Below are 25,914 nucleotides of genomic sequence, written 5' to 3'. Positions count from 1 at the left end.
AGATCACGGTGCAAAAAATTAGCTCTCATACATCCCCATACGGAAAAATAAAAAAGTTATTGGGGTCAGAATAGGACAATTTTAAACATGTACATTTTCCTGCATGTAGTTATGATTTTTTTTTCAGAAGTATGACAAAATCAAACCTATATAAGTAGGGTATCATTTTAACTGTATGGACCTACAGAGTAAAGAGGTGTCATTTTTACAGAAAAATTTTCTGCGTAGAAACAGAAGCCCCCAACATTTCCAAAATGGTTTTTTCTTCCATTTTGTCGCACAATGATTTTTTTTCCATTTTGCCGTAGATTTTTAGGTGCAAAATTTAAAGGGTTATGATTTTTAAAAGGTAAGGAGTTAAAAAAAAGTAAGTGGGAAAAACGCTATGTCCTTTTGACCCCTTTTTAAATATTGGCACCGCATATGCCACGTGCCAGTCCTGGGAAACAGTCCCTGTCACTATATAGTCCCTGAATATAAAAATATGTCTATTACATAATTCCTTTAGAACACGGGGGTGAATGCCATCTGGACCTGGTGATTTGTCTATTTAGATTTTTTGTAGGCGGCACTGTACTTCTTCCTGTGTTAGACAGGTGACCTGTATTGGGGCGTTTACCTTTTCTAACTGTATTTCACCTGGCATTTCATTTTCCTCGGTGAATACAGTGGGGAAGAATTTGTTTAATATATTTGCTTTTTCCTGATCCCCTTCAATAATTTCCAGCTCATCATTTTTGAGTCTTTCTGTCTCTATTTTTGAGGCTTTTATCTGTTTTTTTTAAACATTTTCTCTATAGCTTTTTAATGCTTCTTCACTGCCATCCTGTTTTAGTAGTTTAAACCCTTAAGGACTCAGGGTTTTTCAGTTTTTGCACTTTCGTTTTTTTCTCCTTACCTTTTAAAAATCATAACCCTTTCAATTTTCCACCTAAAAATCCATATTATGGCTTATTTTTTGCGTCCCCAATTCTACTTTGCAGTGACAGTCATTTTACCCAAAAATTCACTGCAAAACGGAAAAAAGAAATAATTGTGCGACAAAATCGAAGAAAAAACGCCATTTTGTAATTATGGGGGCTTCCGTTTCTACGCAGTGCATATTTCGGTAAAAATGACACCTTATCATTATTCTGTAGGTCCATACGGTTAAAATGATACCCTACTTATATAGGTTTGATTTTGTCGCACTTCTGGAACAAATCATAACTACATGCAGGAAAATTTATCCGTTTAAAAATGTCATCTTCTGACCCCTATAACTTTTTTATTTTTCCACGTACAGGGCGGTATGAGGACTCCTTTTTTGCGCCGTGATCTGAAGTTTTTATCGGTATCATTTTTGTTTTGATCAGACTTTTTGATCACTTTTTATACTTAAGGACCAAGGGCGTACCTGTACGCCCGTGGGAATTTCTGTCCCCGCCGGGCGGGGACCGGGCCCGGGTGACTGCTGATATCTATCAGCAGGCACCCCGCGCAAATGCCCAGGGGGGTCATTAGACCCCCCCATGTCGGCGATCGGCGCAAATCGCAAGTGAATTCACACTTGCGATTTGCGCCGATCCCGGGTCATTACGGGTCTATAGTGACCCGGAATAGAAGGGGGATCGCAGATGTCCTAGACACCCACGATCCCCCTGTAGCGATAGGAGTGAGGTGGCAGAGGTGCCCCCCCCTCCTATCTCTGCTATTGGTGGTCTAGACGTGACCTCCAATAGCAGATCGGGGGCGGAGGGGTTTACTTTCGGTTTCCCCGTTCTGCCCACCCACAATAGGCGGGGCAGGACGGGGAAACCGACAGGGACCGGCGGCGAAGATCCACTTACCCATCGGCGACTGCAGCGGGCGACGATCAGCGGCGGCAGCGGGCGACGATCGGCGGAAGAAGAGGACGGCGACGCAGCTTCCTGGATCCGACGGAAGCCGGTGAGTTACTTAGCAACATCTGGAGGGCTACAGTCTGAGACCACTATAGTGGTCTCTAAACTGTAACCCTCCAGATGTTGCAAATCTACAACTCCCAGCATGCCCAGAGAGCTGTTTAGGCTTGCTAGGAGTTGCAGTTTTGCAACAGCCGGAGGTCTACAGTTTGAGACCACTGCAAAGTGATCTCTATACTGTGCACCTCCAGATCTTGCAAAACTACAACTCCCAGCATGCCCACACAGCAGTTTGCTGTCTGGGCATGCTGGGAGTTGTAGTTTTGCAACATCTGGAGGTCCACAGTTTGGAGACCACTATACAGTGGTCTCTAAACTATAGCTCTCCAGATGTTGCAAAACTGCAACTCCCACCAAGCCTAAACAGCTGTCTCTGCATGCTGGGAGTTGTAGTTGCGATCCCTCCAGCTGTTGCATAACTACATCTCCCAGCATGCCTTTCGGCGATCAGTACATGCTCTGAGTTGAAGTTTTGCAACAGCTGGAGGCACACTGGTTGGAAAATACTGAGTTAGATAACAGAACCTAACTGAAGGTTTTCCAACCAGTGTGCCTCCAGCTGTTGCAAAAGTACAACTCCCAGCATGCACGGTCTGTCAGTACATGCTGGGAGTTGTAGTTTTGAAACAGCTGAAGGTTTGCCCTCCCATGTGAACGTACAGGGTACATTCACACTGGCGGGTTTACAGTAAGTTTTCTGCTTCAAGTATGAGCTGCGGCAAATTTTTTGCCACAGTGCAAACTCCTAGCGGTAAATTCACTGTAAACCTCCGCCAGTGTGAACGTACCCTAAAAACACTACACTACACTCCACTAACACATAATAAAGGGTAAAACACTACATATACACCCCCTTACACTGTCCCCCCAATAAAAATAAAAAACGTATTGTACGGCAGTGTTTCCAAAACAGAGCCTCCAGCTGTTGCAAAACAACTCACAGAATTTCCGGACAGCCACTGACTTTCCAGGCATGCTAGGAGTTTAGCAACAGCTGGAGGCACCCTGTTTGGGAATCACTGGCGTAGAATACCACGTAGAATATTTTTATTTACACTGTTTTGTTTTTTTTATGGGAAAAGGGGGGTGATTCAAACTTTTATTAGGGAAGGGGTTAAATGACCTTTATTAACACTTTTTTTTACATTTTTTTTTGCAGTGTTATAGGTCCCATAGGGACAGCACACACTGATCTCTTACACAGATCACTGGCATGTATTAACACGCCTGTGATCAGTGTTATCGGCGCTTGACTGCTCCTGCCTGGATCTCAGGCACGGAGCAGTCATTCGTCGATCGCACACCGAGGAGGCAGGTAAGGGCCCTCCGGGTGTCCTGTAAGCTGTTCGGGACACCGCGATTTCACCGTGGCGGTCCCGAACAGCCCGACTGAGCAGACGGGATACTTTCACTTTTACTTTAGAAGCAGCGGTCAGCTTTGACCGCTGCTTCTAAAGGGTTAATAACGCACATTGCCGCGATCGGCGATGTGTGGTATTAGCTGCGGGTCCCGGCCGTTGATGACCGACGCGATGTGATGCGGGGTCGCAGCGTGACCCTGCTTCATATCGCGGGAGCCGGCACAGGACGTAAATATACGTCCTGCGTCATTAAGGGGTTAAATGCTTTATTTTTGTCATTTATTGCTCCCTTAACATTTTTATTAATCCATATTGGTTTTCTTTTATTTCTGACCCTTTTTTCCCCCATAAGGTATATACCTCTTACAGTGAGAATTTAAAATATTTTTAAAAGTCTCCCATTTAGTGTCAGTATTTTTGTTTTTGAGGACATTATCCCAATTTATATTGTTAAGGGCTTCTCTGAGTTGGTCAAACTTTGCCTTCCTAAAGTTCATTGTTTTTGTGGCCCCTCAAGAGATTCCCTTATTGAAGAACAAGCTATAATGTATTATATTATGATCACGATTTCCTAGGTGTCCTTCTACTTGCACATCAGTTACTCTGTCAGGTCTGTTGGTTAATATTAAGTCCAGTAGGACGCCCCCTCTGGTTGGGCCCCGCACCATTTAGGACAGAGATAATGGTCTTTAGCTATAGACAGAAACATGTTTCCTTTATGAGATTCACAGGTCTCAGTCTCCCAGTTTATATCAGGATAGTTAAAGTTCCTCCATTATTATCACCTCATTTTGATTTGCTGCCTTGTTTATTTGCCTCAGTAATTGACAAACTCCTCCCCCTTTCCGTTTTGTCTGATCCTTCCTGAATAGACTATAACCATGTATACCCACTATGTCATAATTCTCCTCAGACAATTTTCAACTCCAGTTAGCCAGTTGTATTGGTCAGACTTCTGGCATTAGCCAACATGCAATTCAATGGTGTATGTTTTTTCTTCCTATGAAGCGTATGCCTATTAACTATTCTAACCTCCTCCCTCCGCTCCACCCCCAGGTACATTAATAAGTCCCCCCCCCTCTCTATCTACACTATCTTCCCCCCCCCCCCCCCAAGTCCCTAGTTTAAACACTCCTCCACCCTTTTAGCCATCTTCTCCCCAAGAACAGCTGCACCCTCCCCATTGAGGTGCAGCACGTCCCTACGGTAGAGCCGGTAACCGACAGCGAAGTCGGCCCAGTTCTCCATGAACCCAAACCCCTCCTTCCTACACCAGCTTCTGAGCCACTTGTTTACCTCCCTAATCTCCTGCTGCCTCTCTGGTGTGGCTCATGGTACAGATAATATTTCAGAAAATATTACTTTGAAGGTCCTTGCTAGAGATGAGCGAATTTACAGTAAATTCGATTCGTCACGAACTTCTTGGCTCGGCAGTTGATGACTTTTCCTGCATAAATGAGTTCAGCTTTCAGGTGCTCCCGTGGGCTGGAAAAGGTGGATACAGTCCTAGGAGACTCTTTCCTAGGACTGTATACACCTTTTCCATTCCACCGGAGCACCTGAAAGCTGAACTAATTTATGCAGGATAAAGCATCAACTGCTGAGCCGAGAAGTTCGTGACGAATCAAATTTACTGTAAGTTCGCTCATCTCTAGTCCTTGCCTTAAGCTTGCGGCCTAAGTCCCTGAAATCATTTTTAAGGACACTCCACCTACCTCTTACTTTGTTATTGGTGCCAATATGTACCATGACCACTGGATCCTCTCCAGCCCCACCCAGCAACCTGTCAACCTGATCCACGATGTGCAGAACTCGTGCGCCAGGTAGACAACACACTGTTCGGTGATCCCGGTCTTTGTGACAGATCGCCCTGTCTGTCCCCCTAATGATTGAGTCCCCCACTACCAGTACCTGTCTGTCCTGCCCTGCACTCCTCCTTACTGGAGCAGACACCCCCAGGTCGGTCAGAGGCAGAGTCCTGCTGCAGCACTGCTAGCTTTGAAATGGCATCTGCCAACCGGGCAAACTTGTTGGGGTGTGCCAGATCAGGACTAGCCTCCCTGACACTTTTCCCTCTACTCCATTTTCTAACTGTAACTCAGCTAGCTGCCTGACTGTCCTGCACCTCCATCCCACTATCCTCCTCCACCTCTACCCCAGAGAGTACTTGCTCAGTGAGGAGACTCCTCTCCAAGTTGTCAATGCATCTCTGTTGCCAGTTGCTCCTCTTGATCCAGGATCTGGGCTTCCAAATGAACAACTCGCACACATCTCGCACAACAATATGCACCCTCAAACTGCTGTTCAAGGATTGCATACATTGCGCAAGATGTACACCGGACTGCATTTTCCAACATGGAGGCCATCTAGTTATGGGGATTTCATAAAGTAACACTTACAGCGATCTCAAACTCCTGTTTTAAAACTCTCTTTCAACTGCCTCTCTTCCAAAGCAACACTCAGACAGAGCACACTCAGCAACTGAGTCCCATACTAAGATTTAAGCTCCCGTGACCAATCTACCCCTCCCCCTAGAGGCAGAGTAGAGGAAATAAGTGAAAAGGCTGTTTAAAATTCTTAGTGATCCCTCTATGTGCAAATGTAAGTACTCACACAAGTCACTCTAGCTCCACAGATTCACTCCGCACAGCAGATATATCCTGTTTTACAACTCTCGTTCAACTGCCTCTCTTCCAAAGCAGAGAAAGAGAGGAATGCTTCCATGTGAAGAAACCCAAGGTCCAGTGTCGGGATGAGGCTGACAGAGATCGCACTCACCTACACACTTGATACACACTTGCATTCACTTTCCATGTAGCTGTATGAGAGGCCCTGCTGCAGAAAACATTCCCCAAACCATAACACTTCCTCCTTCACCTTTTACTGACTTCTTCACACACTTTGGGTTCAGTCTTTCCCCAGTTTGTCAATGAACATAATGTTTCCCATCAGACCCAAATAAATGAAACTTGCTTTCATCACTAAAATGAACTCTGGACCACTTCTCCCGTCCACACAACATGCTCCTCAGAAAAGGTGAGTCTAGCCTTTTGATTCTTTCTGCTAATGAGAGTGGTCCCTGCAGAATGGGCTTTCAGTATAAATGCTCTTAAACGTTGAGACGCTGTATGATGAGACAGATCTTTACCCTGTTCAGTACTGAACTGGTGAGCAATTCCAGCTGCAGTGTTGTAACGATAACCCATGGAGATTCTCCGCATTATCCTGTCCTATCTTCCATTTGTCTTTCGAGGGCAACCAGCCTTCTTGGGGGACTTGAATGAGTTTGCGATGTTGTGAAGAGGCAATATTCTAGATATCATAGACTTGGAACGGCCAACTTCTCTTGCTATGGCTGATAGGGTCACCCCTTTGGCCTTCTGCTGGGCAACCTGCTGCCAGAGGGTTTGTCACTTTGGAACAGCACACCATTTTTGCAAAGTCAGTGAAAACTGGAAAGTTAGGATGCCAGTTAAATAGGGTTTTGTCAGATGATTAAGGAAATTAGCACCAGTTGCCAGATTCACACCAATAACTTGGAGGCATCTGAAAGTGTTCTCTAATTTTGATCAGTGTTTTTTTTCCAATTATCTCTTACCTTTTTGTTCTGTGCTTTAAAATAAATACAATTTATGAGATAAGCTTAAAATGTTATTTTACCCATGTTAGGATATATTCACATAGGACTGCACTATGACCTTGACATTTAGGAAATTATGTGTTGTTCTCTAATTTTGATCTCCAGTGTACATTGCCGTCTAAGGGAACGGTAGTATCTGTGCGGTCCTAGCACAGACTACGATTCCTCAATATGGGCCTAGCTTAAATATCACTTAATTACAATGACGATTGATGGTTGTATCCTTAACCTAGAAAGGGCATTTGGTAGCTGCTGTGATGGATAGGTACGATTAAAAACAGCAGCACAGTTCATATGTGGTACTACAGTTTGCCCTATTTACTTCAGTAGAGCTAAGCTGAAATACCAGACAACCTGTGGGTAGTTAAGAAGAAAGCAGCACATTATTCTAGTCCAGTACAGCCTCAATATGGCCATAATTTGACATAAACCCTGGCCATTTTTAAAGCTGTTGTCGGTCACAGGAAATCATCATCATCTTCAGAATTATCATTGTCCCTTGCCAAAGCCTCTATATTGTGTGTGATGTCTGTGATCATACGGTTAAAGCGGTTAGACCCCGGTGAGCAACTGTCGTAGTTGCGCACAGCAGAGGCGGATGTGTTACTCATGCTGCGCTTGATCCTTCCAAAACTGTCCGTCAGGATTCCCCCATCTCGAATGCCGATGCTCTCTAAGAAGGTTTCAAAGTAGCTGATGTCCATATCCGGGATGAACGGCCTAAGTCCTACAAGAAGAAACATGAGAATGGTGACCTCAGATTATCATAATGTAATTGTCTTTTCTGGGTATTTGGGGCTCTGTGGCAGTATAGAAAGTTCAACCTAAAATGACCTGATATGAAAAGGAAGATATTAACTTAAAGGGGTATTACAGGATTCTATTTTCTTCAGCCTTTGAGCCCACAATGCTAAGTTATAATACTAGGGAAGCGGGGGAGAGAAAAAAAAACACACACACACAGGGGGCGCTCCCTGATGAGGTATTTCTACTGGTGTGCTCCCTCCACCACACTGCAGTGAGATACCGACCTAACTGTAATGGTGATGGTGATGAGAATGTAGTAAGATGCTGGCAGCGGCGCTCGAATAGTTATCGGACTTCAAGGCAAGAAGCAGATGAAGAATATGCAAGAGAACAAAACGGGTAAAAAAAAAAACTGTATTGGGAGGCGCTGCTCAAATTGCGGATATAAGGACAGACTCAGGCAGCACAGGACAACAAATATATTTGAGTATTTGGGGACAATGTGTTTCGGCATTTACTAATGCCTTCCTCAGGTCCACTTAACAGTTCCCAGGTTTTATTGGTGTTCAGTGTGCTGGGGTGCTGGTTTGGAGATCCTGCTCAGTAGCTGTGCTGCCTCGGTTAGACCAAACAGCACCCCAGCACACTGAACACCAATAAAACCTGGGAACTGTTAAGTGGACCTGAGGGAGGCATTATGGAATGCCGAAACGCGTTGTCCCCCAAATACTAAAATATATTTGTTATCCTGTGCCACCTAAATCTGTCCTTGTATTCGCAATTTGAGCAGCGACTCCCAATACAGTTTTATTTTTTTTACCCACTTCTTTCTCTTGAGAGTTATAATACTGTAATACGCTTCTGTTACCTCCATGTGCTGCCTTGTTCTTTTTTCATGCACAGGACCCACTCCCAGAAGTGCTATAGTGCTATTTTATTGTTGTCTTAGGCCTTTCCCAGCATTCCATGTGGCCAGAGACAATACGGCATAAGTCACATAAAATGACAATTTAGACATACCTTTTGCTGCTTTTTATCAGCATTAAATAGGCTAAAAAATGCTTTATTCAGTGGTCAGCAACAGTAAGGAAAGGCAAGGCTATGCCCGGGGGGGTGGGGGGGGGGGGGGTTGGGGGCCGCCACACCTATCCCCTGTATGTAAGCACTGGGACCACTGTGAGATTGACACACAGGTCCCAGCAACTGCACCCCTGATTATTTTTACGTGCGGGCGACGAGTGTTCAGAGCGGGCAAGCGCTCGCTCCCTCCGAGCACACACACACACAAAACTGTAGAATAAAAGTACAGTGCCCGTACTCCTGTTTTCTTCCGGCAAGGCGCTGTGATTACTAGAGGCAGAAAGCTTGCTCACTCTCTGCCTCTGGTATTACGCAGGAACACTGGGGCCATTGGGAGCGAGCTCTGGAAACTTGCCGCTCGCACGCAAAAAAATATCAGGGGCGCATGCGCTGAGACCTGTGTGTCAATCACACAGCCGGTCCCAGCGCTGACATACAGAGGATAGATGTGGCAGCCATGCAGCATAGATGTTGCTGACCACTGAATAAAGCATTTTTTAGCCTGATTAATGATGCTAAAAAAAAGCAGCAAAAGGTATGTCTAAATTGTCATTGTAAACAGCTGTGTCACCCTGGGAATAGTTTATGGGGGACAATTTCATGACAGGTGTGCTTTAAAGATAACCTATCATCACTTTTATGCTGCCCGAACCAAAACTCATCTGGGTGGTCCATGGTGGCTTCTCCCTGCACCACCAGTCTGAATAAATAGATTTCCTACTATACAAATTCTGGGCAGGCCCTTTGTGGTTAAAGGGGTACTCCGGCCCTAATACATCTTATCCCCTATCCAAAGGATAGGGGATAAGATGTCTGATCGCCGTCACGACCCCTCCCATAGACTTGCATTGAGGGGGCGGGGCGTGACGTGACGTCACATGGGGGCAGAGTCGTGACGTCACGATACTCCGGCCCTGTGGTCATCAAGCTGCACACTCAGAGCCTCCAGTGCTGCGGAGAGTTCGTAAAGGTGGGTGCTGAATGACAGATTGCGGGGGTCTCCAGCGGTGGGTAAGATGTATTAAGGCCTGAGTACCCCTTTAAGGCAGCATGAAAGTGATAAGTTCTCTTTAAAGGGAACCTGTCATCAGGTTTGCTCCTATGTGGGAGATTTATTAAAACCTGTGTAGAGGACGAGCGCTGCAGTTGCCCATAGCAACCAGATTGCTTTTTTCACAGTCCTCTTAAAAAATGAAAGAAGCAATCTGATCGGTTGCTATGGGCAACTTCACCGCTATTCCTCTACACGTTTTGATAAATCTCCCCTTATGTAACTAGCAGCAACACGTTATACACCATAATATAAGCTTCTTGCCTGGATGTCCTTTTGTCCATCAGAATTATTACAACTTGTCCTGCATGGTATGTAAATTAGCTCTTGATGTGCATGGCTTTCAGAACAATTCACTGCACCCTGGGCTGTAATCTGACTGACAGCCCGGGCAAAGCCAACATTTCAGCTATGCTCTGTGAACCTCAGAAGACTGCCCTGATGTCTTTAAAGCAGTGTACCACAGCAAAGGGCATGCCCAAAGACATAGCAGCATCTGGGTCTGTGAGAGAAGAGCGGTGATGCTGACCCGGCCTCTAGAGGTTCAGGGACCAGAATGGTTTTAAGGACATCCAGGCGTGGTAAGGAAAATAGTATTAAAAGGGAATCAGTCATCAGTGTTATCCGCACTAACCTGTTGGTACAGGCGTGTAGTTCGAGTGACACAGATGATGATACTTACCTATCCCCGATCCATGGTCCCATTTGCCATTATCCTCCTTATTCAGGCAGCAGGCTTGGTGCCTAGGCAGCGCTCCAGGAGCACACTGGTGTTACTGACGGTGACGTCAGTTTGCTCCTGGAGCACCACCCATGCACCAAGCTTGATGGAACCACGGATCGGGAATAGGTAAGTATCATTATCATCAGCGTTACCCACACTACCAGCCTCTACCAACAGGTTCCCTTTAAGATGAACCTGTTGCTGCTAGTTACATGACAGGTAATGATGACAGGTTTCTTTAAAACCACTGATTGTTTTAAATACAGCCATTCAGATGTTGCAAAATTACAATTCCCAGCAGATGAGATAGCTACAAAGCCACAGGTTGGGGAACAATGCCTTTAAAGTACCCAGCTACTTTGGGTTACAAAAGGGATATTATTCCAGAAATTTCCAAATGAGTTACCCCCTACAAACTATTCAATGTATTGTCGCCCAGTTGTGTTCTTACCCAGCAGCAGGAATTTCCTGTTCTCTCCGTACAGTTGGAGTAGCTCTCGGCAGTAGTCTTTTACATCCATCCCAAGACGATATTCCCGTAGTAGGCAAGCGAACCGATAAATCTCTGTAGGGGCCAGCTTGTTTCTCAACTAAAATACAGAAGACTTTATTATGTAGAATTTTTATTGTTTCACTCTAACTCATTCCAATTATTACATCATATCTTATACTCCAATTACATCCAAATCTGCATTCATGATTCATAGCATAAGCTCAAACAACCTGTAAGCTTACACCCCATCATGAATGCAGATTTGGTCTGATATCTCCAGATGCAAGTATGTAGGTCATAGCCTATTGTGGCCTGATGCAGGTATGTAGGTCATAGCCTATTGTGGCCAGGTGCAGGTATGTAGGTCATAGCCTATTGTGGCCTGATGCAGGTCATAGCCTATTGTGGCCTGATGCAGGTCATAGCCTATTGTGGCCTGATGCAGGTATGTAGGTCATAGCCTATTGTGGCCTGATGCAGGTATGTAGGTCATAGCCTATTGTGGCCAGATGCAGGTATGTAGGTCATAGCCTATTGTGGCCAGGTGCAGGTATGTAGGTCATAGCCTATTGTGGCCAGATGCAGGTATGTAGGTCATAGCCTATTGTGGCCAGATGCAGGTATGTAGGTCATAGCCTATTGTGGCCAGGTGCAGGTATGTAGGTCATAGCCTATTGTGGCCAGATGCAGGTATGTAGGTCATAGCCTATTGTGGCCAGATGCAGGTATGTAGGTCATAGCCTATTGTGGCCAGATGCAGGTATGTAGGTCATAGCCTATTGTGGCCAGATGCAGGTATGTAGGTCATAGCCTATTGTGGCCAGATGCAGGTATGTAGGTCATAGCCTATTGTGGCCTGATGCAAGTATGTAGGTCATAGCCTATTGTGGCCAGGTGCAGGTATGTAGGTCATAGCCTATTGTGGCCAGGTGCAGGTATGTAGGTCATAGCCTATTGTGGCCAGATGCAGGTATGTAGGTCATAGCCTATTGTGGCCAGATGCAGGTATGTAGGTCATAGCCTATTGTGGCCTGATGCAGGTATGTAGGTCATAGCCTATTGTGGCCTGATGCAGGTCATAGCCTATTGTGGCCAGATGCAGGTATGTAGGTCATAGCCTATTGTGGCCAGATGCAGGTATGTAGGTCATAGCCTATTGTGGCCTGATGCAGGTATGTAGGTCATAGCCTATTGTGGCCTGATGCAGGTCATAGCCTATTGTGGCCAGATGCAGGTATGTAGGTCATAGCCTATTGTACACTATTCAGTGTGGAATACTGTGTAACTTGTTGGGGAAAAAGTTTTCTCCTATTATAAAAATAAACAATATCTTATTTAACTGGGTTCAGGAGAGCAGAAAAGACAGCCACCGCCTCTTTATTATGGCCTGGCCCCACTGCGGGTCTAATGACCTGAACTGAAAGCTTCATAGATCCCTATGATGGGGTCAGGATGGCCGAATAGACCCATGTGAGGCCAGGATTTGTGGACACGTGCTTCTCTGAACCGGGAACTGGGCTGAGTACTTCTGATTGCCACAACCATGCCTGGTCAGGCTCTGTTTTACAGATAGTTGTGGGTAGTGTTGAGCGGCATAGGCCATATTCGAATTTGCGAATATTCACGAATATATGGACGAATATTCGTCATATATTCGCGAATATTCGCATATTCGTAATATTCCCGTTTTATTTTCGCATATGCGCAAATTCGCGTATGCGAAAATTAACATATTCGAAAATTAGCATATACAAAATTAGCATAAACAATAATTCGCATATGCGAAAATTCGCACACCAGTCTCACACAGTAGTATTAGAGCCTTCTTTACACCACACAAGCTGGAAGCAGAGAGGGGTGATGACTGTGATGTGTGCTGTGAAAAAACAAACAAACGAATATTCGTAATTACGAATATATAGCGCTATATTCGCGAATATTCGCGAATATGCGATATTCGCGAATAAAATTCGTATTGCGAATATTCGCGAGCAACACTAGTTGTGGGTGGCCCACATCTATCAGACATGTCCTATGGATATGCCATAACTGTAAAGGGGTACTCCACTGGACAACTTTTTTTTTTTTTTTTTAATCAACTGGTGCCAGAAAGTTAAACATATTTGTAAATTACTTCTATTTAAAAATCTTAATCCTTCCAGTACTTATCAGCTGCTATGTTCTCCACAGGAAGTTCTTTTCTTTGAATTTCCTTTCTGTCTGACCACAGTGCTCTCTGCTGACACCTCTGTCCATTTTAGGAACTGTCCAGAGCAGGAGAGGTTTGCTATGGGGATTTGCTTGTACTCTGGACAGTTTCTAAAATGGACAGAGGTGTCAGCAGAGAGCACTGTGGTCAGACAGAAAATAAATTCAAAAAGAAATGAACTTCCTTTGGATCATAATGGCAGCTGATAAGTACTGGAAGGATTAAGGATTATTAATCTGTTTAACTTTCTGGCACCAATTGATTTAAAAAAAATTATATATGTTTTCCAGTGAAGTACCCCTTTAAAGGGGTACTCCCCTGTCCAGCGTTCAAACTGTTTTTGTGCTGGGGGAGGGTTGGCCATGCCCCTTGTGGGAGGGGGCATGAAGGTAGTCTTGCATTGAGGGGGTGTGGCCATGTCACAAGGGGCATGGCCAACCCCCCTACGAAAACTGCATTCAGAACATTTACTTCTGAATGCTGGCCAGTGGAGTATCCCTTTAAATGGGAAGATTTTGAATGCAGCTCAGGCTGTGATTGTAGTAGAACAAAGAAACTTCATACATGACCTATAGTGACTATGACCTATGGCAGTTGTCTTCAACCTGGGGACCTCCAGATGTTGCAAAACTACAACTCCCAGCATGCCCGGACAGCCGTTGGCTGTCCGGGCATGCTGGGAGTTGTAGTTTTGCAACATCTGGAGGTCCCTAGGTTGAAGACCACTGACCTATGGGCTTACATCTGCAGTGTAACTGCAACTCACAACATGGATTTCAAGGATCATGGATATGTAGTCCCTCCAGCACCTGATAAACCACAAGATGTATCATCAGAGACACAAAAGTACTCACAGTTATCATGTAGTCCTGAAGCTGCTCCAGGGCGACACCATTCTGGTCCCCATCACTGACTCCAGACGCTAGGCTCTGCTCAGACACAGCAAAAGAGGGGGACGATTCTCCGCTGTACCGCACCTCAAAAGTATCATGGGAGCCATTACTGACAACAGGGAAAGATTACGGAGGAGGATAGAAGGTTGGGTTGGAGTGCTTCTTGAATAATATATTACTATTTAAGGATTATATTGACTTACAAAGAGCTGCAGCAGCTGAAGTCAGTATCATATGAAAAAGTCCCCTCTGTATGCGAGCTGTCACCTAAAATAAGAATGGAAATCATACACATAAATAGGCAAACTGCATCAGACCTATCATCATTTATAGACTAAGGCTGTGTTCACAGGGCATTTAATTAGTGTTACCAAATTTTACTGCTCTGTATTACAAAATTGCATTAAAAAATAGCACAAATTTACAGAGATTTGCCTCCCGACCATGCGATTATGCAAACTGGGGTAAAATTGCACAGTTTTTACTGTGATTTCAGAAAATAGCGGGTTAAATTTGGGGGGCGGGGGTACTGCTAATTAAATGTCACATGTGAACACCGCCTATAGCAACCATAAATGGATTAGGAGATATGGGGCAAAAAAAACAAAAAAAAAAACATCCAGACTAATTATAGCACATAGCATACTGTAGGTAGCACATAGCATACTGTAGGTAGCACATAGCATACTGTAGGTAGCACATAGCATACTGTAGGTAGCACATAGCATACTGTAGGTAGCACATAGCATACTGCACATAGCATAACACTATATGGAACTTCTTTGGGAACACTATAGACACTCATATAACTAAACTCATATTACTAAAATTTACTTACCAAAATTTTGCCTTTTTAAGAGTCCATAGCACATGAACAATAAGGCTAACTTATTGCATTCCCCCCCAGGCAGAAGAAACAAATATGAAAAATTAAATTAAAAATAAAAATGTACCTATCAATGGGCTCCATTACACTGTGATGTGTGCAGAAATACTATATTTTTAATAGGACAGGATGCTGTGCTGCCTTCAGACTCATGGAAAGGAACTATTTCAGATGTAAATTTTAGCTTTCCATATCGTCCTATGACACCACAGGAACAATAGGGAAACAAAAACAGTAAGGCTAGGCTCACACTATGGAATTTCCGCCTGCAATTCCGCTTTGAAATTGCAGGCAGAAATTCCGCTGACTAAAATATATAGTGTAGAGCAGTGGTCTCGAACCTGCGAACCTCCAGATGTTGCAAAACTACAACTCCCAGCATGCTGGGAGTTGTAGTTTTGCAACATCTGGAGGTCCGCAGGTTGGAGACCACTGGTGTAGAGAATTGGTTTCTTCCGTTCACAAATTCACACTTCGGAATTTGTGAACGGAAAATCCGCTTGGAAATTTCCGCCTGAAGAATGGCGTTGCTCATTCTTCAGGCGGAAATACTCGCAGAACACATTGCAGTCTATTGGAGACTTAGTGTCCGCGCGGTCCTAGCGCCGACTGATTCAGCCGGCACTGGCCGCACTCGGAATCTCCGGGCGAAAATTTTCTGTCCGGAGATTCCGTAGTGTGAAACCTAGCCTAACAGAACTGACGGTGGAAAATTGTCTAGAATACGCCGCTTCCAACACTTTCTGCCATAAGTCATTTCCTTGTTCGTGATGACATCAAGTCTGTAGTATTTTATGTATGTTGGCGGAGTTGATCACGTGGCTTCATGACAAATTTGATCTAAAGTGGAGAAAGGCCTTGTATGGCAGTGTTTTTCAACCAGGGTGCTTCCAGCTGTTGCAGAACTACAACTCCCAGCATGCCCACACAGCCTTCGGCTGTCTGGGCATGCTGGGAGATGTAGTTATGCAACAGCTGGAGGCACCCTGGTTGGGAAACACTGTTGTATGGTAAAGCATTCAGAGATCACTCCTTGGATCCATTTGGAATGGGTGGGGGCCTTAGAAGCTGCCTTAAAGGGGTACTCCCGTTGAAAAAACTTTTTTTTTTTTTTTTTTTATCAATTGGTGCCAGAAAGTTAAACAGACTTGTAAATGACTTCTATTAAAAAATCTTAATCCTTCCAGCACTTTTTAGGGCCTATATACTACAGAGAAAATGCTTATCTTTTTAGATTTCTCTGATGTCATGACCACAGTGCTCTCTGCTGACCTCTGCTGTCCATTTTAGGAACTGTCCAGAGCAGCATATGTTTGCTATGAGGATTTTCTCCTGCTCTGGACAGTTTCTAAAATGGACAGCAGAGGTCAGCAGAGAGCACTGTGGTCATGACATCAGAGAAATCTAAAAAGTTAAGCATTTCCTCTGTAGTATAAAACCCCTAAAAAGTGCTGGAAGGAATAAGATTTTTTAATAGAAGTAATTTACAAATCTGTTTAACTTTCTGGCACCAGTTGATTTAAAAAAAAAACATTTGAGGCCTAAATTGGTGATTTGCACAGGAGTGGCTGATTTTACAGCGGTTCTGACATAAATGCAAAAAGGAACACACCCACATGTGACCCCATTTTGGGAACTACACCCCTCACGGAACGTGATAAAGGGTATAGTGAGCCTTAACAACCCACAGGTGTTTGACAATTTTCGGTAAAGTTGGATGAGAAAATGAAATAAAAAAAAGAATTTCACTAAATTGCTGGTGTTACCCTAAATTTTTCATTTTCACGAGGTAAAATAGGGAAAAAAGCCCCCCTAAATTTGTAACACCAGAGTAAGAACATACCCCATTATGTGGATGTAAAGTGCTCTGCTAGCACACTACAATGCTCAGAAGAGAAGGAGCGCCATTGGGAGAGAAAATTTGTCAGGCGACGTGTTTTTACAAAGCCCCCATGGTGCCAGAACATGTGACCCCATTTTCGAAACTAACGTAATAAGGGGTGCAGTGAGCATTTATACCCCACTGGCGTTTCACAGATCTTTGTAACAGTGGACAGTGAAAATGAAAAATTTTATTTTTCATTTGCTCAGCCCACTGTTCCAAAGATCTGTCAAACGCCAGTGTGGTGCAAATACTCACTGCATCACTTATTAAATACTGTGAGAGGTGTAGTTTCCAAAATGTGGTCACATGTGGGGGGGGGGGGGGGGTCCACTGTTCTAGCACCATGGGGGCTTTGTAAATGCACATGGCCCCTGACTTCTATTCCAAACAAATTCTCTCTTCAAAAGCTCAATGGCGCTCCTCCTCTTCTGAGCATTGTAGTTCGCCCGCAGAGCTCTTTACATCCACATATGGGGTATTTCCATACTCAGAAGAGATGGGGGTTACAAAATTTCTTTTCTTTTTTTCTCCTATTACCCCTTGTAAAAATGTAAAATTTGGGGAAAAAACAGCATTTTTTTTTTTTTGCTTTTCTGGCACCATAGGGGCTTCCTAAATGTGACATTTGCCCTCTAGTGCACCCACAGAGCACTTTACATACACATGAGGTATTTCCTTCCTTACTCGAGAGAAATTGGGTTACAAATTTTGGGGGATTTCTCTCCTTTTACCCCTTATAAAAATTCAAAAAATGGCTCTGCAAGGACATGTTAGTGTAAAAAATATGAAGATTTTGAATTTTCTCCTTCACTTTGCTGCTATTCCTATGAAACACCTAAAGGGTTAACAATCTTTCTGAATGTCAATTTGAATGCTTTGAGGGGTGCAGTTTCTATAATTGGGTTATTTCTCACAGAAAAGCCCCTAAAATCCACTTCAAACTTAACTCATCCCTGAAAATTGCTGCTATACTTTGAAGCCCTCTGATGTCTTCAAAAAGTTAAAACATGTCAACTTTATGATGCAAACATAAAGTAGACATATTGTATTTGTGAATCAATATATAATTTATTTGGAATGTCACAAAAAAAAAAACTCTCTCTGAATCAGAATAAAAGATAAAAGCATCCCAGAGTTATTAATGCATAAAGTGACAGTGGTCAGAATTGCAAAAAAGAGTCCTTAAGGTGAAAATGGGCTGAGTCCCTATAGGGTTAAATGGGCACTGTCAGATACAAAAACTTTTGATATGTTGTAAAGCATGCAAAACCAATAGGTTTTCAATAGAAAATGTTCAGCATTTCATACGGAAAAAGCCAGTCAAACAACTGCCCCCCCCCTGCCTGCTTGGACACATGCTAGTCCTGCTGTGTCCATGCGTCATCACCTATGTCATGGACACACTTCCTTGATTGACAGCTGTGAGCGGAGGGCTCAGACCTCCCACTGCCAGCTTGTGTCCCGCTACTGTCAGTGAGGACAAGCTGGGAGTTATAGTTATGCTAAGGGAAATGTGAGCAGACAGCATACTGAGGGAGGGGGCTGAGACTGCACAGTGAGGCCACCCCCCCCCCCCCCCCCCCTTTGAGAGGAATTCAGACTAGTGAGCTAAATTAAATATGTAATAATAAAAATTTTTTAAAAAGATGCTAGACACATAAAAATTAGATGTACATGGTCAGGATTAGGTACTGGGTGATATATAAAAAAACTGTTTTTTGTTGGATCTGACGGGTACGCTTTAAGCACAATATAGAAGTATGTTAAGCAAATACTGCTACATAGTATAACCATGTGTATGATACACTGTTATTTGGACAATGTGTCGCAGTATAATTTTGGCACTGCTGTTTAGACCCCTAATGGTATCACTTAAGCCAATGTTTCCCAAACAAAATGCCTCCAGCTGTTGCAAAATTACAACTCTCAACTTGCTGCTATACTTAGTTTTGCAACAGCTGGAGGCGCTTTGGTTGGGAAACACTGGCTTAAGAACAAGATGACATGGGCATGATATGGTGGTATTATTTAGGCACGGTCACTTGGACATGAGTATTAGGATGTTACGAAGCTACAATATGGCATTTTGGTATGGGCATGTTATACAGCTATTATTTGAGGACTAAATATAGTCACACTTTGGAGGTATTACTGAAGCACTGTATGGCAATTTTATTTGGATATACAGTGGTCCCTCAACATACGATGGTAATCCGTTCCAAACGGACCATCGTTTGTTGAAACCATCGCATGTTGGCTGTCCGGACATTCTGGGTGTTGTAGTTTTGCAACATCTGGAGGTCCGCAGGTTGAAGACCACTGTTAGAGGAAGTTGTACTCACCTGTCCCCGCCCCTCCGGACCGTCACCGCTCGTCACCACTGCCCGGGATGTCGCCGTCCATCGCTGCCGCCGCGTCCCCGAGGTGTCCCCGACGCTCCGGCAAGGCCTCTGCTTCCCTGCCAGCCGCGTGCTCCGTTGCTGCCATCACGTTGTTATGCACGCCGCTCCTATTGGATGACGGGACGGTGTGCACAGCGACGTGATGACGACGATGGAGAGCGCCGACGATGCTGGGGAACCCAAAGAGGACGCGCCGGAGCCCCGAGGACAGATAAGAGGCATCACCGGAGCTCACGGGGCACCATAAACGGCTATCCGGCAGCAGCTGAAGCAGTTAGCGCTGCCGGACAGCCGTTTATGCGATGGCCCTGACATAAAAAAGCATCGTATGTTGATGCTGCCTTCAACATGCGATGGCCTCTGAGAGGCCATCGTATGTTGAAATGATCGTATGTCAGGACCATTGTAGGTCGGGGGGTCACTGTGTTATTATTTGGGCATTATTCTTGAGCTCAGGAAATCCACTGCCTGGGTGTTCCCACCACCATACTAGGATCCTATAGTCTTTGACTGAAAATGTGCACTATGTAGGTGTCACTATGACCACCACTAGAGCCATCTGAGACCTCTAATAAAACATTTGGGGGCCCCACATCCCTGCCCATTGCCCACATCTTACAACGTGATAGCCATGGCCTCTCTGGAGGGGACATATAATGATAGCCAGCCCGGTCCACACATTCAATGCTTTGATCTCCGTAGATGATCTGGAAAACTTGGCAGATAAGTGCACAAGATTCTTCTGCTGCATCCTGTAAAATAAATGACAAGATTAAATGCATGGTGCAATATTCTCCAGTCATACCAAGGGCTGCAAATAACATTTTCCCGGCTTCCTACTGTTTTGCTGTCTCTACACAGCATGCTTTCCAATGACATTTCATGAATTACCTAGATGCACAGCATTATGGGAGCTGTCAGTGTTCGCATGAAGCTTTTTAAATGAAACTTTGGTTTCATCTATAGTATAAAACAGGATTTCAATGTAAGCTCAGAATCCACTTACCCTGTTCTCCACAGCCAGGATTATCAAGTTGCAGTAGGCATCTGGACTTGGCTCTTTGGGATCCAAAGGATTCTGTCCTGGTCGTCTCTCCCAGCTGCCCCCACAGGGCTGGCGTCTCTCCCAGCTGCCCCCACAGGGCTGGCGTCTTTCCCAGCTGCCCCCACAGGGCTGGCGTCTCTCCCAGCTCCCACCACAGGGCTGTCGTCTCTCCCAGCTACCACTGAATGTCATTCTTCTTTCCCAATTGCCACAAGCCTGACCTCTACGACTCTTCTCCCAGCTTCCAGTCTCTTGCTTAGCTCCACTCCTCTCCAAACTACCCCCACCCTTGGTTCGTCCTTCTGACGATTTGTGTGCCATCTTCCAGTCCAAACTACAGATAGTATGCCGCCTCTCCATAGCACCACCTATGGGCTTGGAGCCAACCCCACCTTGAATCCTGTCAATCTTTCCAACTGGAGGTTTTCTTTCCAAGCTACCAGAGGCTGGAACAGGGTCCAATCCGAGCCCTAAAGGAAAGACCATGACATCGAGACGACACCAAAATGTATACAAAGCTTATAACATTCACTGTAAATGCCCAGGAGAAAAAATCTGATCCTCACCTGTCTTCAGGACCAGCAAATGAAGAGCATCGTCCCTCACATAGGAAGCGGCAGCAATCTCATGTGTGGGGATCCGTAGAATCAGCTCCTCATTGTCTCTCCAGGTCAGTAAGAGGCTTCGAGCTGACAGACTGAGGATACTGTCCTGCTCCGGGGTGCAGTGGAGAGGGAGCTCCTTGAGTTGCTGCAAAAAAGGAAAAATCTATCAATTCTCAAATTACAACAATGATTGTTCTACATGTAGGCACTTGTAAAAAAAAATTATATACATACAGGCAAGTATTACAGTAGTTAATATTTTTGTACATAGGAGGCAGTATTACAGTAGTTATATTCTTGTTCATAGGGGGGCAGTATTATAGTAGTTCTATTCTTGTTCATAGGGGGCAGTATTATAGTAGTTCTATTCTTGTTCATAGGGGGCAGTATTATAGTAGTTCTATTCTTGTTCATAGGGGGCAGTATTATAGTAGTTCTATTCTTGTTCATAGGGAGCAGTATTACAGTAGTTATATTCTTGTTCATAGGGGGGCAGTATTATAGTAGTTCTATTCTTGTTCATAGGGGGCAGTATTATAGTAGTTCTATGCTTGTTCATAGGAGGCAGTATTATAGTAGTTATATTCTTGTTCATAGGGGGCAGTATTATAGTAGTTATATTCTTGTATATAGGAGATAGTATTATAGTAGTTATATTCTTGTACATAGGGGGCAGTATTATAGTAGTTATATTCTTGTTCATAGGGCGCAGTATTATAGTAGTTATATTCTTGACATAAGGGGCAGAGTTATAGTAGTTATATTCTTGTTCATAGGGGGAAGCATTGAATTAGATATATTCTTGTACAAATGAGGCAGTATTATAGTACATAATACTATATATACATTATACAGGCCAATCGCAGCGGGTGTCAGGAGTGACATCCACTGTGATATGTCCCTAACTGCAGGTACTACTGCTCCCAACATGGAGCACACTCAGCTCCATGCTGGGAGTAGTAGTACCTGCATTAATAGACAGATCGCAGCAAGTGTCACTCCTGACACCTGTAGGATCCTCCTGATGTGAATTTCGGGACCCAGCTGTGCTCACGGCTACAGAGCCGGGAGAACAGCTGATGCTGAGCAATAGATATACGTCTTATATCTACTGACCAGCAAGAACTTATAGTGAGCCTGCAAAGTGTATACAGTATACACATTCCTGGCTCATTTAACCGCTTGCTGAGCTGTGCGCTATGCGCCAGCCCAGCAAGGAAGGAGTTAACTTACACTGCTGGACTGCTAGGTTAACCCTTTGGGTGGTATACAGAATATACAGCTATCTATAGATAGCTGTATATAGTGTATACAGAAGAGGAGATCTCCTTACCTCCCTCGCTCCTTGTCCCTCCTGGGTCGGTGTAGCTCTGCCCTCTACTGATGGGGCGGAGCTACAGACGGGAGGCAGAGTGGCAAGTCTGAGGCTCTGTTCACCTTGTACGTTTTGTATAATGTGAACAGACCCTTCTGCCATCGTCTTCCCAGACAGGGAGACTTCAGCTGTTACAAAACTACAACTTCCAGCATGCCCAGACAGCCAAAGGCTGTCTGGGCATGCTGGGAGTTGTATTTTTGCAACAATTGGAGGCTCTCTGCTTGGGAAGACATTGCATTTTGGGTGCTCTCCCCAGCGGAGAGCGCCAAAAATGTCCTAACCCATTTTTTGTGTTTCTTTTCTTCTTCTCATTTCAGATCTGTGTATGCAGAGGATTGCGGCGGATTCAGGAAAAATGCCAGAAAAAACGCCAGAAAGACTGCCAAAACGCAGGAAAAAGCTGTGGCAGTTTTACTAGCAGTTTTTCCTGGTGGGAAAAAACCTTAGTGGAATCATAGCCTTATATTAGTTATACTTGTAATGCCTTAATGGGTGTGGACCCGCAGTGCCAGCAGTGGGAGCAGAATCTAAGTGTTCTCCTGGTTTTAACCCTCTTTCCCGCTCCAGGATGCGGAGGAGGAGCTGTCTGTGCAGTTCGGCCGAGGTAAGCAGCGGAATGCGGTACACGCTGGTGGCTGCTAACCGCCAGCATTACAATATTCTTATACATAGGAGGCAGTATTAGGGCCCGACCACACTGCCATTACTCTTGCAGCAGAATCCCATTCTTTTCAAAGTGATTCTGCTGCTCTCTTCATACTACGGAATCACCGCAACAGAATTCCACAAGCAAAAATCATGTCTGCCAAAAGAATGAACATGTTTGTTCTTTGGGAGGAATTCTGCCGGGCTGCATTGCCATCTATAGATATAGTGCTCGTCCGTGCAGTCCTGTAGCCAAAGTATTCGGTGGTGCCTGCTGCAGAAATTCAGCTGTCACGTTTGGGCCACTTCCTGCTTCTACACGTTCATCTTGCTGTACTCAATAGCACAGCAAAATAAACATGTAGGAGTAGGAATTGACCCCATCCTAGTCAGCAGCTGACTAAGTTTGGTCCATTAAAGTAAATACATAGGAGGTTATATTATAGAAGTTCTATTCTTGCACATAGGAGCAGCATTTCAGTGGTTACGATCTTGTACATAGGAAGCAGTCTCTTAGTAGTTGTATACAGTGGTCCCTCAAGTTACAATATTAATTGGTTCCAGGACGACCATTGTATGTTGAAACCATTGTATGTTGAGACCAGAACTCTATGGAAACCTGGTAATTGGTTCTGAAGCCACCAAAATGTCATCCAAAAAATAGGAAAAAGTGAGGAATAAAGAAAAATAAGTAGATAACTAATACAAATAAAGCAAATCCTTACATATAAAAGTAATAAAGATCTGCTGGGAGCTGTAAATCACTGTCTATGTCAGCGTTTCACAACCAGGGTGCCTCCAGATGTTGCAAAACAACAACTCCCAGCATGCCCAGACAGCCGTTGGCTGTCCGGACATGCTGGGAGTTGTAGCTTTGCAACAGCTGGAGGCACCCTGGATGGGTAACAATGGATTAAGTAGAGGACTGGAGCTTCTTTAGGGTCCTGTACAGTACACACGGTGTCCCAAATGGAGCCACCCTTACTTGGTGTCCAAAAGGAGCAGCTAACCCTGGCACAGGTAAGGAGTAGTACAGAACTTGTAGTTCCTCCCTGTACTGTACGGAGCGCTACCAGACAGCCAGTCAGTGCATGCACTTCAGTAATACAGGTGATTTACCAGTAAAAATGCCCATTCTGATTGGTCAGTTCCTCCAGTTGTGACACATTTCACAGATCTGGACTGTCTGTACATTGTATGTTGAGTCTGGTTTCAAGTTACAATGGTCCAGAAAAAACATTGTATGTTGAAACTATTGTATGTTGAGGCCATTGTAAGTTGAGGGATCACTGTACCTGTACATAGCAGACAGTATACTAGAAGGTCTTGTAAAGTAATGCTCATACACAGTACAAAAAGTATACAACTTAGCACAGTGGAATTACTCTGCTGAGAACATAAAGTCCATTCTACATCCTGAGGTATGTATTTAGGAATACTTCTTATAGGGTGTGGAAATTGTTACCCTTGCTGTATCCAGAAGCTGCAAAATTTCATCTCGACTTGATGGATTTAGAGAGGCCACAACCCATGTCAGGTGACCTAAAAACTGTGAAGAAGATTGACACTGTAAAACAGAATAGTTTTTTCTCCCATGTACTAACTATAGCAGAGAGCAGCATTACCATGAAGGCCTTTACAACAACACTAACAGAGGCTGCACTGAGCATTTACCAAGAAATACCTTACTGCAGGACCCTCACAATCGACTAATCGCAATGGGACCAGGACCATGGAAATGGGTTGGGTGGACAACTCCTTTAAATATTTGCATTGGTTCATTCGCTTTGATATATAACCATATTCCCTGCCTGTCTATGTTCAGATTGACCCTGCTTCTCATGTGCCATCTTCTTACCTTTACTTCCTTCTCTATATAATCATGCAGAAGAATTTGGGGATCCAGCAGGAAGTCAGGAGGCATCACTGGCACTGAATGGAGTGGTCGGCGGTAGCTACTGTTTTTGACCGCAGAGCGCCGGTTAGATTTAAGGGACACTAATCGTTTGATAGGTGACACCAGGGCCTGGCAGGAGAGAAGCAGAAAAGGAACAGCAATGGGCCCTATGATACACGGGCCAAGATGACCCTGACTACACAGATCCACAGGGACATTACACTTTGTACCTTCTTTCCCTTCTTGGTCTGTTGCTCCATGTTGCTGCTTTCTTCCAATCTCTTCCAGTTACCCCGCACTTATTCTATAGATCCCCTTACTAAGCTTCATGCATGCTCCCGGTCTCCCAGTTCCCCGGCTCTGCCTCCTCTTCCTCTCCATTGTTATTTTCCTACAGAGGAAACTCCACCAGATTCAGGGACAGAGCTCAGTTCCTGTCTCTGTCCAGTGTGATAAGAAAGCAGCTGGTTGGATCAATAGGCAGGAAAAGGACAGTGCAATTCACATGACTGCCTCTAGGTGACAGCACACCACAGTCTAACCAGGGTGTATAACATGGGACAAACTGAACCTACAGTCATAGACCCGAATGAGAGGCTGCTCTGCTAACTCTTAATATATTGAGTGTGTAAGTATATATATATGCAGCAAATGCAGAAATTACACTTGTACCCACCGGTCTCGTGATTTTCAGTATTCCGGATTATCTGTGATGCTGGGAGTGATATTGATGAGGGCGCTCATAGGCTAACAGCCGTTTTCGCGCACAGCAGTGCGCTCCTTCCGGCATCAATATCACTCCCAGCATCATGGATAATCCGGAATACTGAAAATCACAAGATCGGTGAGTGCAAGTGTAGTTTCTCCATTTGCTGCATATGTACACTATAAGCTATTCACACTTAGCACCCCGGCAGTGAAAAGTATAAGAAAGCAGCTACGGCCACAACACCGCACATAGAAATATATTTTCTGCTAATCCATAAAGACATTCAATAGAGCTGTGCCCTCCAAATCTTCTACATGTATA

At 44.5% G+C, this 25,914-nt stretch overlaps 1 protein-coding gene across 1 annotated transcript; it reads right to left on the bottom strand.

The window, feature by feature from the left end:
- Nucleotides 1-6,020: 6,020 nt before the first annotated feature.
- Nucleotides 6,021-25,345, bottom strand: CCM2L (CCM2 like scaffold protein). Its single transcript, XM_056549190.1, has 10 exons — nucleotides 25,115-25,345; nucleotides 24,846-25,013; nucleotides 24,453-24,536; nucleotides 20,926-21,109; nucleotides 20,321-20,829; nucleotides 19,934-20,066; nucleotides 14,345-14,408; nucleotides 14,103-14,250; nucleotides 10,998-11,136; nucleotides 6,021-7,671 (listed from the first exon to the last, which is right to left on the bottom strand). Exons 1-10 carry the CDS (start codon nucleotides 25,142-25,144, stop codon nucleotides 7,403-7,405), a joined length of 1,728 nt encoding a protein of 575 aa, XP_056405165.1. The 5' UTR covers nucleotides 25,145-25,345; the 3' UTR covers nucleotides 6,021-7,402.
- Nucleotides 25,346-25,914: the final 569 nt, after the last annotated feature.

Source organism: Hyla sarda, chromosome 12 (genome assembly GCF_029499605.1).
Source record: "Hyla sarda isolate aHylSar1 chromosome 12, aHylSar1.hap1, whole genome shotgun sequence".
Lineage (NCBI taxonomy): Eukaryota > Metazoa > Chordata > Amphibia > Anura > Hylidae > Hyla > Hyla sarda.
Note: the sequence above shows the minus strand (reverse complement) of the source record. Positions and strands in the feature narration are given on the sequence as shown.